The sequence below is a fragment of the Saimiri boliviensis genome, chromosome 17 (genome assembly GCF_048565385.1).
Source record: "Saimiri boliviensis isolate mSaiBol1 chromosome 17, mSaiBol1.pri, whole genome shotgun sequence".
NCBI lineage: Eukaryota > Metazoa > Chordata > Mammalia > Primates > Cebidae > Saimiri > Saimiri boliviensis.
Window position 1 is genome coordinate 53,417,250 of NC_133465.1, and position 14,140 is coordinate 53,431,389.

General features: G+C 38.1%; 1 protein-coding gene across 8 annotated transcripts in view; it reads left to right on the plus strand.

Annotated features, from left to right (window-relative positions):
- Positions 1-14,140, plus strand: part of TANC2 (tetratricopeptide repeat, ankyrin repeat and coiled-coil containing 2) — a 442,578-nt gene that overhangs the window by 144,847 nt on the left and 283,591 nt on the right. For 5 of the 8 annotated variants that reach the window (XM_010330283.3, XM_010330284.3, XM_010330285.3 and 2 more), the window contains one exon: positions 11,445-11,627. In XM_010330283.3, coding sequence (XP_010328585.1) covers positions 11,445-11,627 — 183 coding nt within the window. The remainder of the gene's footprint in view (positions 1-11,444; positions 11,628-14,140) is intronic. The other 3 variants (XM_010330286.3, XM_074388824.1, XM_003942429.4) reach the window with 1 other exon arrangement.

Sequence of the window (14,140 nt, forward strand, 5' to 3'; positions counted from 1 at the left end):
CCATTTTCACGATGTTGATTCTTCCCAACCATGAACATGGAATGTTTCTCCATCTGTTTGTATCCTCTCTTATTTCGTTGAGCAATGGCTTGTAGTTCTCCTTGAAGAGGTCCTTTACATTCCTTGTTAGTTGTATTCCTAGGTACTTTATTCTCTTTGTAGCAATTGTGTATGGCAGTTCGTTCTTGATTTGGCTCTCTTGAAGTCTATTACTGGTGTATAGGAATGCTTGTGATTTTTGCACGTTGATTTTGTATCCTGAGACTTTGCTGAAGTTGTTTATCAGTTTCAGGAGATTTTGGGCTGAGATGATGGGGTCTTCCAGATATACAATCATGTCATCTGCAAATAGAGACAATTTGATTTCCTCCTTTCCAATTTGGATACCCTTTATTTCTTTTTCTTGCCTGATTGCTCTGGCTAGAACTTCCAGTACTATATTGAATAGGAGTGGTGAGAGAGGGCATCCTTGTCTAGTGCCAGATTTCAAAGGGAATGCTTCCAGTTTTTGCCCATTCAGTATGATATTGGCTGTTGGTTTGTCGTAAATAGCTTTTATTGTTTTGAGATACGTTCCGTCTATACCTAGTTTATTGAGGGTTTTTAGCATAAAGGGTTGTTGAATTTTGTCAAAAGCCTTCTCTGCATCAATTGAGATAATCATGTGGTTTTTGTCTTTGGTTCTGTTTATGTGGTGGATTACGTTTATGGACTTGCGTATGTTGAACCATCCTTGCATCCCCGGGATGAATCCTACTTGATCATGGTGGATGAGCTTTTTGATATGCTGTTGCAATCGGTTTGCCAGTATTTTATTGAAGATTTTTGCATCTATGTTCATCATGGATATTGGCCTGAAATTTTCTTTTCTTGTTGAGTCTCTGCCGGGTTTTGGTATCAGGATGATGTTTGTGTCGTAAAATGATTTGGGAAGAATTCCCTCTTTTTGGATTGTCTGGAATAGTTTCAGAAGGAATGGTATCTGCTCCTCTTTGTATGTCTGATAGAATTCAGCTGTGAACCCATCTGGATCTGGGCTTTTTTTGGGTGGTAGGCTCTTTATTGCTGCCTCGACTTCAGACCATGTTATTGGTCTATTCAGGGTTTCAGCTTCTTCCAGGTTTAGGCTTGGGAGGATGCAGGTGTCCAGGAATTTATCCATTTCTTCCAGGTTTACTGGTTTATGTGCATAGAGTTGTTTGTAATAATCTCTGATGATTGTTTGGATTTCTGTGGAATCTGTGGTGATATCCCCTTTATCGTTTTTTATTGCATCAATTTGGTTATTCTCTTTTCTTTTTTATTAATCTGGCTAGTGGTCTGTATTTTGTTGATCTTTTCAAAGAACCAGCTCCTGGATTTATTGATTTTTTGAAGAGTTTTTTGTGTCTCTATTTCCTTCAATTCTGCTCTGATCTTAGTTATTTCCTGTCTTCTGCTAGGTTTTGAGTTTTTTTGATCTTGCTCCTCTAGCTCTTTCAATTTTGATGATAGGGTGTCAATTTTAGATCTCTCCTTTCTTCTCATGTGGGCACTCATTGCTATATATTTTCCTCTAGAGACTGCTTTAAATGTGTCCCAGAGATTCTGGTATGTTGTGTCTTCGTTCTCATTGGTTTCGAAGAACATCTTTATTTCTGCCTTCATTTCATTGTTTATCCAGTCAACATTCAAGAGCAAGTTGTTCAGTTTCCATGAAGCTGTGCGGTTCTGAGTTAGTTTCTGCATTCTGAGTTCTAACTCGATCGCACTGTGGTCTGAGAGACTGTTTGTTATGATTTCTGTTCTTTTGCATTTGCTGAGGAGTGATTTATTGCCAATTATGTGGTCAATTTTAGAGTAGGTGTGATGTGGTGCTGAGAAGAATGTATATTTTGTGGATTTGGGGTGGAGAGTTCTGTAAATGTCTATTAGGTTTGCTTGTTCCAGGTCTGTATTCAGGTCCTGGATATCCTTGTTGATTTTCTGTCTGGTTGATCTGTCTAATATTGACAATGGGGTGTTAAAGTCTCCCACTATTATTGTGTGGGAGTCTAAGTCTCTTTGTAAGTCATTAAGAACTTGCCTTATGTATCTGGGTGCTCCTGTATTGGGTGCGTATATATTTAGGATCGTTAGCTCTTCTTGTTGCAGTGATCCTTTTACCATTATGTAATGTCCTTCTTTGTCTCTTTTGATCTTTGTTGCTTTAAAGTCTATTTTATCAGATGAGAATTGCTACTCCTGCCTTTTTTTGCTCTCCATTTGCTTGGTAGATCTTCCTCCATCCCTTTATTTTGAGCCTTTGTGTATCCTTGCATGTAAGATGGGTTTCCTGGATACAGCACACTGATGGGTTTTGGCTTTTTATCCAATTTGCCAGTCTGTGTCTTTTGATTGGGGCATTTAGTCCATTGACATTTAGGGATAGTATTGTTATGTGTGAATTTGATACTGTCATTTTGATGCTATCTGGCTGTTTTCTTGGTTAGTTGATGCAGATTCTTGATTGTGTTGATGCTCTTTTACCATTTGGTGTGTTTTTGGAGTGGCTGGTACTGGTTGTTCCTTTATATGTGTAGAGCGTCTTTCAGGAGTTCTTGTAGAGCAGGTTTGGTGGTGATGAAATCTCCGAGTGCTTGCTTGTTCACAAAGGATTTTATTTTTCCTTCACTTATGAAGCTTAGTTTGGCTGGATAGGAGATTCTGGGTTGAAAGTTCTTTTCTTTAAGGATGTTGAATATTGGCCCCCAGTCTCTTCTGGCTTGTAGGGTTTCTGCTGAGAGATCTGCTGTGAGTCTAATGGGCTTCCCTTTGTGGGTAACCCGACCTTTCTCTCTGGCTGCCCTTAGCATTTTCTCTTTCATTTCAACCCTGGTGAATCTGACGATTATGTGCCTTGGAGTTGCTCTTCTTGAGGAGTATCTTTGTGGTGTTCTCTGTATTTCCTGGATTTGAATATTGGTCTGCCTTGCTAGGTTGGGGAAGTTTTCCTGGATAATATCCTGAAGAGTATTTTCCAGCTTGGATTCATTCTCTTCATCACATTCAGGTACACCTATCAGATGTAGATTAGGTCTTTTCACATAGTCCCACATTTCTTGAAGATTTTGTTCATTCCTTTTTGTGCTTTTTTCTCTGTTCTTGCCTTCTTTTTATTTCATTGAGTTGATCTTCGACCTCTGATATCCTTTCTTCTGCTTGGTCAATTCGGCTGTTGAAGCTTGTGCATGCTTCACGAAGTTCTCGTGTTGCATTTTTCAGCTCCATCAATTCACTTATACTCCTCTCTATGCTGTCCATTCTCGTCAGCAGTTCGTCCAATCTTTTTTCAAGGTTCCTATTTTCTTTGCGTTGGGTTAGAACATGTTCTTTTAGCTCATTGTAGTTTCTTACTACCCACCTTCTGAAGTCTGATTCTGTCATTTCATCACCCTCCTTCTCCATCCAGTCTGGTTCCCTTGCTGGTGAGGAGTTGTGATCCCTTTTAGGAGGAGAGGTGTTCTGGTTTCGGGAGTTTTCATCCTTTTTGCGCTGGTTTCTTCCCATTTTTGTGGGTTTATCCACCTGTTGTCTGTCTCTGTCCCAGGGAGTTGGAGCTTTATGAGCTTCCGTTGCACTACTGCCTTTTTTGATTTTTCTTTCAGGTCTGACCCGCCCAGCTAGCAGCACGCCTAGCCACTGCCTGCCCGCAGGGGCTTTGCTGAGCTGCTGTGGGCTCCGCCCAGCTGCCCTGAGCTCTACCCTGTAGTCCTTTTTATATGGGCGTAGTTAGAACTGTCTTGGCAACGGTGGCCCCGCCTCTGTTATGGCGGACTCTCTCTGTTATGGCAGGTTGCCTCGGCAACGGCAGCCTGCCTCCGTAGCGGTGGAGAGTCTCAGTAATGGCGGAAGCCCCTCCCCCATGGAGCCGGACCGTGGGTTCAGCTGTGCTTGGTTTGGAGGGCTCAACCCAGAGGGTTTCCAATTACTGTTTTTGTTTTTGTTGTTGTTGGGGGTGGAGGGGTGGGACCAACGGAGCCTGATCACCTGGCTCCCTGACTCAGAGTCTTTTCTTTTAAGTTGAAGGACCCCGCGTTCGGGTCGCCTGCTGAAAAGGCGCCGGGATCTCCCTTCGGCTCGAACTGCGGCGCCGGCTCCTGGCGGATTTTTTGCCTAGGAATCTCCTGGCCTGACTCGCTATTTCAGATGAATGGGCAACTCTGCCGTCTCAGGGCTCTGCTCGCCAGCTAAGAGGGCTCCCAGACCAGTGGCTTTTGTACGGAGAATTGCAGCGACAGGGCGTGGTCACAGCAGCCGCGCGGGCGGAATCAGCCCCACAGGGGCCAAAACAGCCGCACTGGCTGGGACTGCGACACTGGCGACCCCTCTGCCTGGGTATCTCCTGGTCTGTGGGCAATAAGAGTTCGTCTGGAAATGCGGCGTCCACTCACCCTCTGCACCTTCACTGGGAGCTGAAGTCCTGAGCTGTTCTTAGGCGGCCATCTTCCCAGCATTCCCTGCCCATTTTTCAAATTGGGTAGTTTGCATTCTTGTGCCTGAGTTAGAGTTCTTGGAATCTAACTACCAGTCCTTTATTAGATATGTGTTTTGCAGATCTTTTCTTTCAATAGGTACTGCTTTTCATTTTGTAACAGTATCATTTGAAGAGTAGAAATATTTAATTTTTATGAATTCCAGTCTATCAGTTTTTCTTCTGTAGGTCATCTTTTTGGGATCCTTGGTAAGAAATCTGCTTGACCCAAGGCCACACAGATTTTCTCCTGTTTTTTTTTTCTAAAAGTTTTATAATTTTATAGTCTATTCTAATAGTTTTATAATTTTTTTTAACATTTTCAGTCTGTGACTAATTTCTCTTTGATGTTTTCATGAGTAGAGGTATGCTTCAAGGTCCATGTTTTTGCATTTGGATGTCTAGTAGTTATAAAATTGTTTGTTGAAAATATTATCCTTTCTACATTGAATTATCCTTTCACCTTTGTCAAAATTAGTTGGCTATATGTGTGGGTCTTTTTCTGGATGTTCTAGGTTCTTCCATTCATCTTGTGTCCATTGTTTTTCTAATACCACCTAAGGTCTGGATTACTTTACTCCATAGTAGATCTTGAAATTAGGTACTGTTTGGACTCCAGTTTTGTTTTTGTTTATTCAAAATTGTTTTGGCTGTCCTAGGGTTTTTTTTGTTTTGTTTTTTCATATAAATTTTAAAATTAGCTTGTTGATTACTATTTTTAAAAAAACTGCCTGCTGTATTTCCATTGGGATTGTTTCAAACCTGCAGATAACTTTGGAGACAATTGACATTATAGTGATATGGAGTCTTCAGATCCATAAACATGGTACATTGCTCTGTTTAGGTTTTTGGGTTTTGTTTTAGTTTTTTTTAGACACAGTATCTCAGTGTGTTGCTCAGGCTGGTCGTAAACTCCTAAGCTCAAGCAATTCTTCTGTCTCAGCCTCCCAAATAGTAGCTGGGACATGCCACAACTCTTGGCTCCATTTAGATTTTTGATTTCTGTTATCAGTGTTTTGTAGTTTTCCAGAGTAGAAACATTGTATGTATTCTGTGAGATTTATTCCTAAATATTTTATGTTTTTAATCATGTCATTTTAATGATGTTGGTGAATTTTTTTTTAATTTTCCAAATGTTCACTGCTAGTATATAGGAAAACACTTGATTCTTGTACATTAACTTTATAACCTGTGAATTTGCCTTAGACTTACTTTTCCATATAGCTTTTTTATCGATACCTTAGAATTTTTACAGTAGGCAATCATGTTGTCTTACCATGTGATCCTATACTCGTTGTTAAACTTCTTGGGGCCTGTTTCTTGCCTGATGTATGGACTTGTAAGGACGTTACAGAGTCACAGAGTAATATAAGCTCTGAGTCAAAAGGACATTTGGAGCAATTTAGGCTAAACTCCTTTGCTTCTGTTATGTATGCAAAATCCCTTTGTCTTTAGGGGCCAATTTATCACCATGCTATATATTTTTTTTCCTGTGTACTTTTTTTTTTTTTTTTTTTTTGAGACGGAGTCTCACTCTGTCACCCAGGCTGGAGTGCAGTGGTGCGATCTCAGCTCACTGTAACCCATGCCTTCCGGATTCAAGTAATTCTTCTGCCTCAGCCTCCTGAGTAGCTGGGATTACAGGCATATGCCACTACACCTGGCTAATTTTTGTATTTTTAGTAGAAGGGGTTTCACCATGTTGGTTAGACTGGTTTCAAACTCCTGATCTTGTGATCTGCCTGCCTCAGCCTCCCAAAGTGCTGGGATTACAGGCGTGAGCCACCACACCCAGCCTCCTGTATACTTTTTTAACATAAACTTCTAATGAGGCATGACATGTAAGCTGAAAAATTTACTCATGGTGTATACAGTTCACTGACTTATCACCAAGTGAGCACGTTATGCTAGAGGTTTTTGATTTCCAGGTTCTTATTTGTAGTTATTTTTATAACTTGAAAAATGAGAGGGCAGTTCTCTAGAATAGGTATTGTCTTCAACTGAACAATTTTTCTTAACTTGAATTTTAATATCTAATAATCATTTGTGTTAAGTGTATTAGTGATTACTGAAATTTCAGTTGAATCATAATCACTCCTAACATTTCTTTGGTGTCTATACACTTTAGATTCTGGTGCTTTCTGAGCTCACCTTCTGAATGTCTAGTCAACAGGTATCCAGCATAACTGAATTTTTTTTCTGTCAAGTTAGCAGTTTTTAAATTCTGCCACATCTCCATCACATTATCTCAGTCACTTTTAATTTGGGTGACTGAAGCAGGAAAAGAAAGGTAGAAGATAAAAACTGAGTAATGTAGAGTACCAGTAGATGCTCTCTTACATGCTTAGTCAATTGGATTCCCTTTTCTTTTTTACTTCCTTCATGTTATAAAACTATGCATCTATTCCTTATGCTATGCAGCTTTGCAGAAGTGCATTGACAAAGGCCAAGTATATGTCTCTGACCCATTGATGCTGTTCTTGTCTCCATGAGCTCCTTGGGCCAGTGGAATGTTAGTGAGCAGAGAGGTGTTTTGGTTTTTTTTTTTTTTTCCTTCAGTAGAGACAGGGTCTTACTCTGTTGCCCAAGCTGGAGTGCAGTAGTATGATCGTAGGTCACTGCAGCCTCAAACTTCTGGGCACAGTTGATCCTCCTGCTTCAGCCACCTGAGTAGCTGGGACTACAGGTGTTTGACACCACACCTGGCTAATATTTTAGTTTTCGTAGAGATAGTGTCTTACGTTGTTGCCCACATAGATCTTAAACTCCTGTCTTCAAGCAACCCTCCTGCCTCAGCCTCCCAAAATGCTGGAATTTCAGATGTGTGCCACTGTGTCCAGCCTTGAGCAGAAGTCTTAAATGTGTTCCTTTGATTTGACTTGGCCTGCTGCACTCCTCTTCTGCTGAGAAGCTGCATATATTCGCTTGCCCTCAGTGACTGGGCCAAATATTGAAGACACATGAGAGTAGTTATGAAACTGACCATAATTCTGTGTCTAGGTAGCCCTGTCATGCCTAGCCTAGGTCAGCTGACTCAGTCAGTCTGAAGGCTCATGAGCATAAAGGAAATGTTGTAAAGCACTGAGATTTTGAGATTGGTATTTACCCAGGAAAAACTGGTATACAATCAAATTCTGTGCTCACCCGTACTTTGAACACATATTTTTAGTTTTTTCTCTGTAGCTACAATGAGTTCAAGCACAATTTATAGGACAAAGAAGATGGAAGAAAATGTTTTTAAGCAGAAAAGTAAAGTAGGACAGCCAAACTGGACTAATTGCTGTATTATTCCTTAAGGAGTGTTATTAGATTCTAAAATTATCGGCTAATTTTTAACATTGGAACATTTTAAGTGAAAAGAGGTGCTTTACTAAAACAAATATATCGCTTTCAAAAATCTAATGTTGATTTTTTTCAATACAAGGATTCCTCAGTTAAGGAATTACACTAATGGTATGCCTCTTTGTTTATGTAGCTGTAAAATACTGTAATTTCATATGAATCAATCTCAGGAATATTCATGAAAGACTGGAAATCAAGAATGAGAGAAATAGACTTGAAAAATAAGTCTAGGAGACACAGTATTCATCTGGCCAGAATTCCAAAGACAGAGAAAAGAAAAGTTGGAAGAGAAGATTTACTCAACATAGTAGGTGAAAGGGCCCAGAGACAAATGAGAAGAAGAAAGTTAAGCTATATCCTGGTAAAAATTCTGAAATTCAGTGTAGAGAATAAATCCTAGATTTCTTCCAACAGAAGTTTGATATAAGTTAGTAGTGGCCTAGACTAAGGTTGTGGTCGAAGAAATGGAGAAAACATGGCAGATTTGAAATACATTTTGAATTGATAATGTGCAGAACTGCGAATGCATTTGTTGCACAGGGCAGGGAGGAAAAAATTAACTTGTGATTTCTAGGCCTCTGGATTTAACACATAAATGGGTGGTGGCAAATACATAATTTTTTTTGAGGTGAAATTCACATATCATAAAATTCACCATGTTAATAGTATAGAAATGCTCTTAGTGTATTTACAGTGTTGTGCACCCGTCACTGCCATCTATCCATCACTCCAGACTGAAACCTTGTACCCAATAAGCAGCCATTCCTCATTCCTCCCTCCTCTAGCCACTGGCAAGCACTCATATGCTTTCCATCTCTGTGGATTTGCCTCTCCTGAGCACTTCATAGAAATGGAATAATACAACATGGGGCCTTTTGTGTCTGTCTTCTTCCACTTATTGTAATGTTTTCAAGGCTTTTGAATGTTGTAGCATGAATCACACCTTCATTATTTTTATGGCTAGATAGTATTTCATTATCTGAATATGCCACATCTTGTTTATCCATTCACCAGTTAATGGCATTTGGGTTGTTTTCACTTTTTGGCTATTATGAATAATGCTGCTGCGAATATCCATGTTCAGGTTTTTGCTTGAAAACCTGTTTTTGTGTCTTTTGGGTATCTACAAAGGAGTGAAATGGCCAGGTGATAAGGGAATTCTGTGCTTAACTTTTTGAGGAACCACCATCTTTCATTCCACCAGCAATATATGAAAGTTTTAATTTTACCACCAACGTTGTTTTGTTCTCATTTTTTTATTATGCCCATTTCAGTGGGTGTAAAGTGGTCTCTCATTTTGGCTTTGTTTTTCTGTAATGATTGTTGAGCTGTTTTACATGTGCTTATTGGCCATTTGTGTATCTTCTTTGGAGAAATGTTTATTCAAGTACTTTGAATTTTTTTTTTTTTCCTTTTTCGAACCATGGTCTCACTCTGTCACCCAGACTAGAGTGCAGTGGTGTGATCATGGCTCACTGCAGCCTCAACCCCTGGGCTCAAGTGATCCTACCACATCAGCCTCCCAAGTAGCTGGCTAGTACATGCCACCACACCTGGCTAGTTTAAAAAAATTTTTTTTTCTGTGGAAATGGGGTCCCACTCCATTGCCCAGGCTGGTCTCAAACTTAGGGACTTGAGTGACTTGCCTTGCCCTCTCAAAGTGTTGGGATTATAGGCATGAGTCAAGACACCCAGGTTTGCCCATTTTTATATTGGGTTGTCTTTTTTGTTATTGAGTTGAAGTAGTTCTTTAGACATTGTATTGAAAGTAATGGCAACAAACCACAATTACTTTTGCACCAACCTAATAAATCAAGGGTGTTCAATCTTTTGGCTTCCGTGGGCCTCATTGGAAGAAGAATTGTCTCGGGCCACACATAAAATACACTAACAACAACCATAGCTTATGAGCTTTTAAAAAATTGCAAAAAAAAAAATTCTCATAATGTTTCAAGAACGTTTATGGATTTGTTTTGGGCTACATTCAAAGCTGTCCTTGTTTGCATGCAGCCAGTGGGTTAGGTAAGCTTGTTCTAGATGTTAGACTCCTATATATACATGATTTTAAAATATTTTCTCCCATTATGAGAGTTGTCTTTTCACTCTCTTGATAGTATCTTTTGTTGCACAAAGTTTTTAATTTTGATGAAATTCAATTATTTTTTCTTTTAATTTATGCCCATGCTTTTGGTGTCATATACAAGAATCCATTTCCATTCTTTTGACTCTCCATTCATCATTTTAATGTTTTCTTCTGACGTATCTTAGTTTACTAATTTTATGTCTAATCTACTTACTAAATTTTTAATTTCATAATTTCACTACTCTGCTAAAATTTTAAATATTTTCTTAAACATATTTAGCATATTATTTTAAATTCTGTTCCTCATTGTTTTGTATTCAGTATTCCCTATGAGACTATTTCTGATTTATATGGCTTCTCTGATTTATTTTGTTCACGTTATCTTATCTCTGTTATTGTTAATTACGGGCTAGATGCTATATGTGATAAATTATATAAATAATTTGAGACCTATGGTGTTATTACCTTCCTCCACAAAGATTTATGTTTGTTTTTAGCAGGCACTAGGAATCCAGAATTGCCTTAATTTAATTTTATGGGAAATATTTAGAGCTGAGTTTTAGTCCCTGTGAGAGCCAGTCAAGTTTCAGTTCATCCTTACTTACTCTTAGTGTATAGTTCTGTGGGCTTTTAACAAAAGTGCTGGAATTTTGCCAGCTCCACTTTCACCCCTTGATGGGCCTTAGACACCACACATGTAGGCATGCGCATGTGCGCGCGCGCACACACACACACACACACACTATATATATATATATATATATATATATAATGTAAAAATTTATATATATAAATTGTATGTCTTATGTATGTAAATTATATGTATTGTGTGTGTATATACATTCCAAGGAAAACTAGAATCATAAATATATGGTTAAAAAATATATATATACACACACATACAGACACACACACACACACACACACACACACACACACACCCCTACTATTTATATAATTCTAAACCATATATTTATGGTTCCAGTTTTCCTTGGAAAAAGTTGATCTGAAGTACATAATTCTGCCACTACTAGAAGTAGAAGTCAGTAGCATATAAGTAGAAGTAAAGATCATTATATAATAATGCCATTTGAATTTTTATATATTTTCTTGGAGGAAGGGAGAAAGAAATAGAGTTACAGTGATCCTATTAGCAATTGCACATGATGGCTTGCTAAGCAGATAAATATCTTTCATGTGTGTCTTATCAGGAAAAAATGTAACATCATTTCTTTATTACAACTTATGTGGAAATATGTATTTTTTTTATATTTTCTTATATGATTTTGTCTCTCATGAGACAGTGAACACCTTATAAGAAGGAACCCTATTTTTCTCATCTTCAGTTTTCTACTTCTAGACCTGGACTTGAGTACACAGTAAGTGTAGACATGAATGCATGTAGTAAAAAGACTTTTCACAGTGAAAAATTGGTATTTGTTGTTCTGAGTCATCCTATAAGGTATATTTTAATGGGGAAGGCAGGATCTTTTCTCACCAGTTCTTTTGTTCCATCCCTTCTAACAGGTGGCATCTCCACAGAAAGCGACTGTGCTTTTGAGCCAGACTACGCCGTTCCACCACTTCCAGTGAGTGAAGGTATGCAGCACATTCGGATTATGGAGGGCATGTCTCGCTCTCTTCCATCCTCCCCCTTACTCACACATCAGTCTATCAGTGTTCGGCTCCAACCTGTGAAGAAGTTAACTGGTAAGGACTTTACCTAAATTTAGTATGTTTAACAGGAAACCTAATGATATGACACTTTAGGTCATATCAGATATGTATATGTGCTGAATCTTTAGGTTTTTCCTCTCTGGCCTTTCTAATGTCACAGACTCTTGGAAAGTGGAACTCTGACTGATTTTAATTTAGAGAGTTAGAACAGTACTCAGTTTGACAGATTGATGTATTTATTTTCTCAATGACCCATCTGTTGTGGACATATTTTTCCAGATTTTCAGGAGGTTTCTGGTTTTGCCAGAATACACTGTTGTTTTGATTTCATTTATCAGCTTGTTCATATCAGATTAACAGATGGAGACATTCTGATTTTAGGATAATAAGAGCTTGATAGTTCAGCAAAGGTATATCAGTGATACTTTATTTGAAATCGTTATTTGTATATTTTATATACATTTTTAAAAGATAATTTGAATATTTTCCTCTACACTGGACATTACTATAACTTCTTAGGATATTTAGTATAATTCATAAGTTATGGATTATATTGACTTTAATATGATCTCACAATATGTATTGCCCATTTAGATCAGGTGTGAAACTGTGTCTTTATTAAGTGAACTTTTGTCCTTTTACATCTTTCTAGGGAATAAATTTTAATATATAGTTGAAGAATGCTTATGTGTGAAAACATGTAATCCTGGGACACTTTGTTAGATATCTTCTAACATTATTGGTATATCCCTGATTCAGTAAGTTGACTAGTATTATGAGTGCATGGAGGGTTATGAGTGCATGGAGGCATGAAATTAAGTTATTCACGAAGGGTATATTGACTATTTCCTATTTGTCTGACATTGAGTCAGACAGTAGAGAAGTTTGATTATGATAATTCAAAAGAAAATAAAAGGAGAAATGAAGTTTTTAGATGCTTCTCTGTAGAGTGAAACCTTTTCACTGTTTATGCTTTTCATCAAAATAATACCATTTCTTTATTCTGTAGTTTTACAAAGCATAAACTGTGCCTCTTTGTGTTGTTTGTGTTTCATTTTACCACACAGAGTGGAAAAAAATAGCAAGTCCAGTTTCTATGTAGAAGTGAGCTGGATTGCCTGAAGTTTTGGAGCTGTCACTTTTCTATCCTATTTGCATATCTTAATTTGAAGTTAATAATATACCTAATATCACAGAGGTATAGTAGTGAAGCAGTAACACAGAGTTTAGTTGATTAATGACGTGTGAAGTATTGATTTTTAATTTTACAGTATTTGAAATTTCTGTACTCTCTGAAATAGTTTTATACTGAAGACTATCAAAGGCCTAACAATTTAATGGTTAAGAATGCATTTTTAAATTTTAGGATGAAACAACTATTTACTGAAAGGCTATGTCATGAAAATGTTTCTTTGGTCAGTTTTCTGCCAAGTGAAGCAGATGACAAGAATTGTCTAGTTTAACATGGAATGAAATTCAAAATAAAAACCTTACTCAGTAGATTATTCATCAGTTATCCCTTCTTTTCTAATTATATCTTGTTATAAGAAGTAAAAGAAAAGTTTAATGGAAAAAAAATTAGCTGACTATAAAGAAATTTTCTCTAAAGAATGGTTCTTTCTTGGCGTTAATTATCAAAATGCATTAATTTAATCAGGCCATTAGGGCTACAGTTTTTGTCTAAGGCCCTTTATGTGCTAGGCACTGCTCTAGATATGATAGAGTGATGAAAAAGACCACTAAGACCTCTGCCTTCAAGGATTTTATATTTCAGTTGAGAAGGAGACATACTAAATGCATAGCCAGTAAATAAAGACTTGAATTTTAAATAGTGGCAAGCACTACAAAGGTAATACAATATGAAAGGGGATAGAAAATGGGGTTGAGGTAGAGTTTCCTTCTCTGGAATGATTGGGGAGAGTCAAAGAATGATTTGAGCTGAGTTTTGAATTTAAAAAGGAGCCAACCATGGAAATATTTGGGATCTGAGCCTTCCAGGCAGAGCTAACAGAACAAAAGTCCTAAAGCAGAAATGAGCTTGGCACGTTCAAGGAATGGAAAGAAGGCAAGTGTGGCCTGAGGAGAGTAAGTCTGAAGGGACAGTAGTAGAAAATAAGTTAGAACTGGTTACAATGGCTCATACATGTAATCCTAGCACTTTTGGAGTCCAAGACAGAAAGATTTTATGAGGCCACAAGTTCGAGATCATCCTGGACAACATAATGAGACCCTGTCTCTACAAAACAATATTTAAACAAATTAGCTGGGTGTCATGCCATGCCACCTATACATAGCTACCAAGGAAGCTACGGTGGGAGTATTGCTTGAGCCGAGGAGGGGGAGCTGCAGTGAGCTCTGATGGTACCACTGCACTCCAGCCTGGGCAACAGAGCAAGCAAGACCCTGCCACTAAATGAATGAATGAGTGAATGAATGAATGAATGAAAAAAGAGTTGGAGAGGTAGGCAGAAGCCAGAGTTTTTAGGGTCATGGTAGGGAGCCTACTCTGATTGTAGGATTTTAAGTAGAGGAGGAACAGGTAGTAA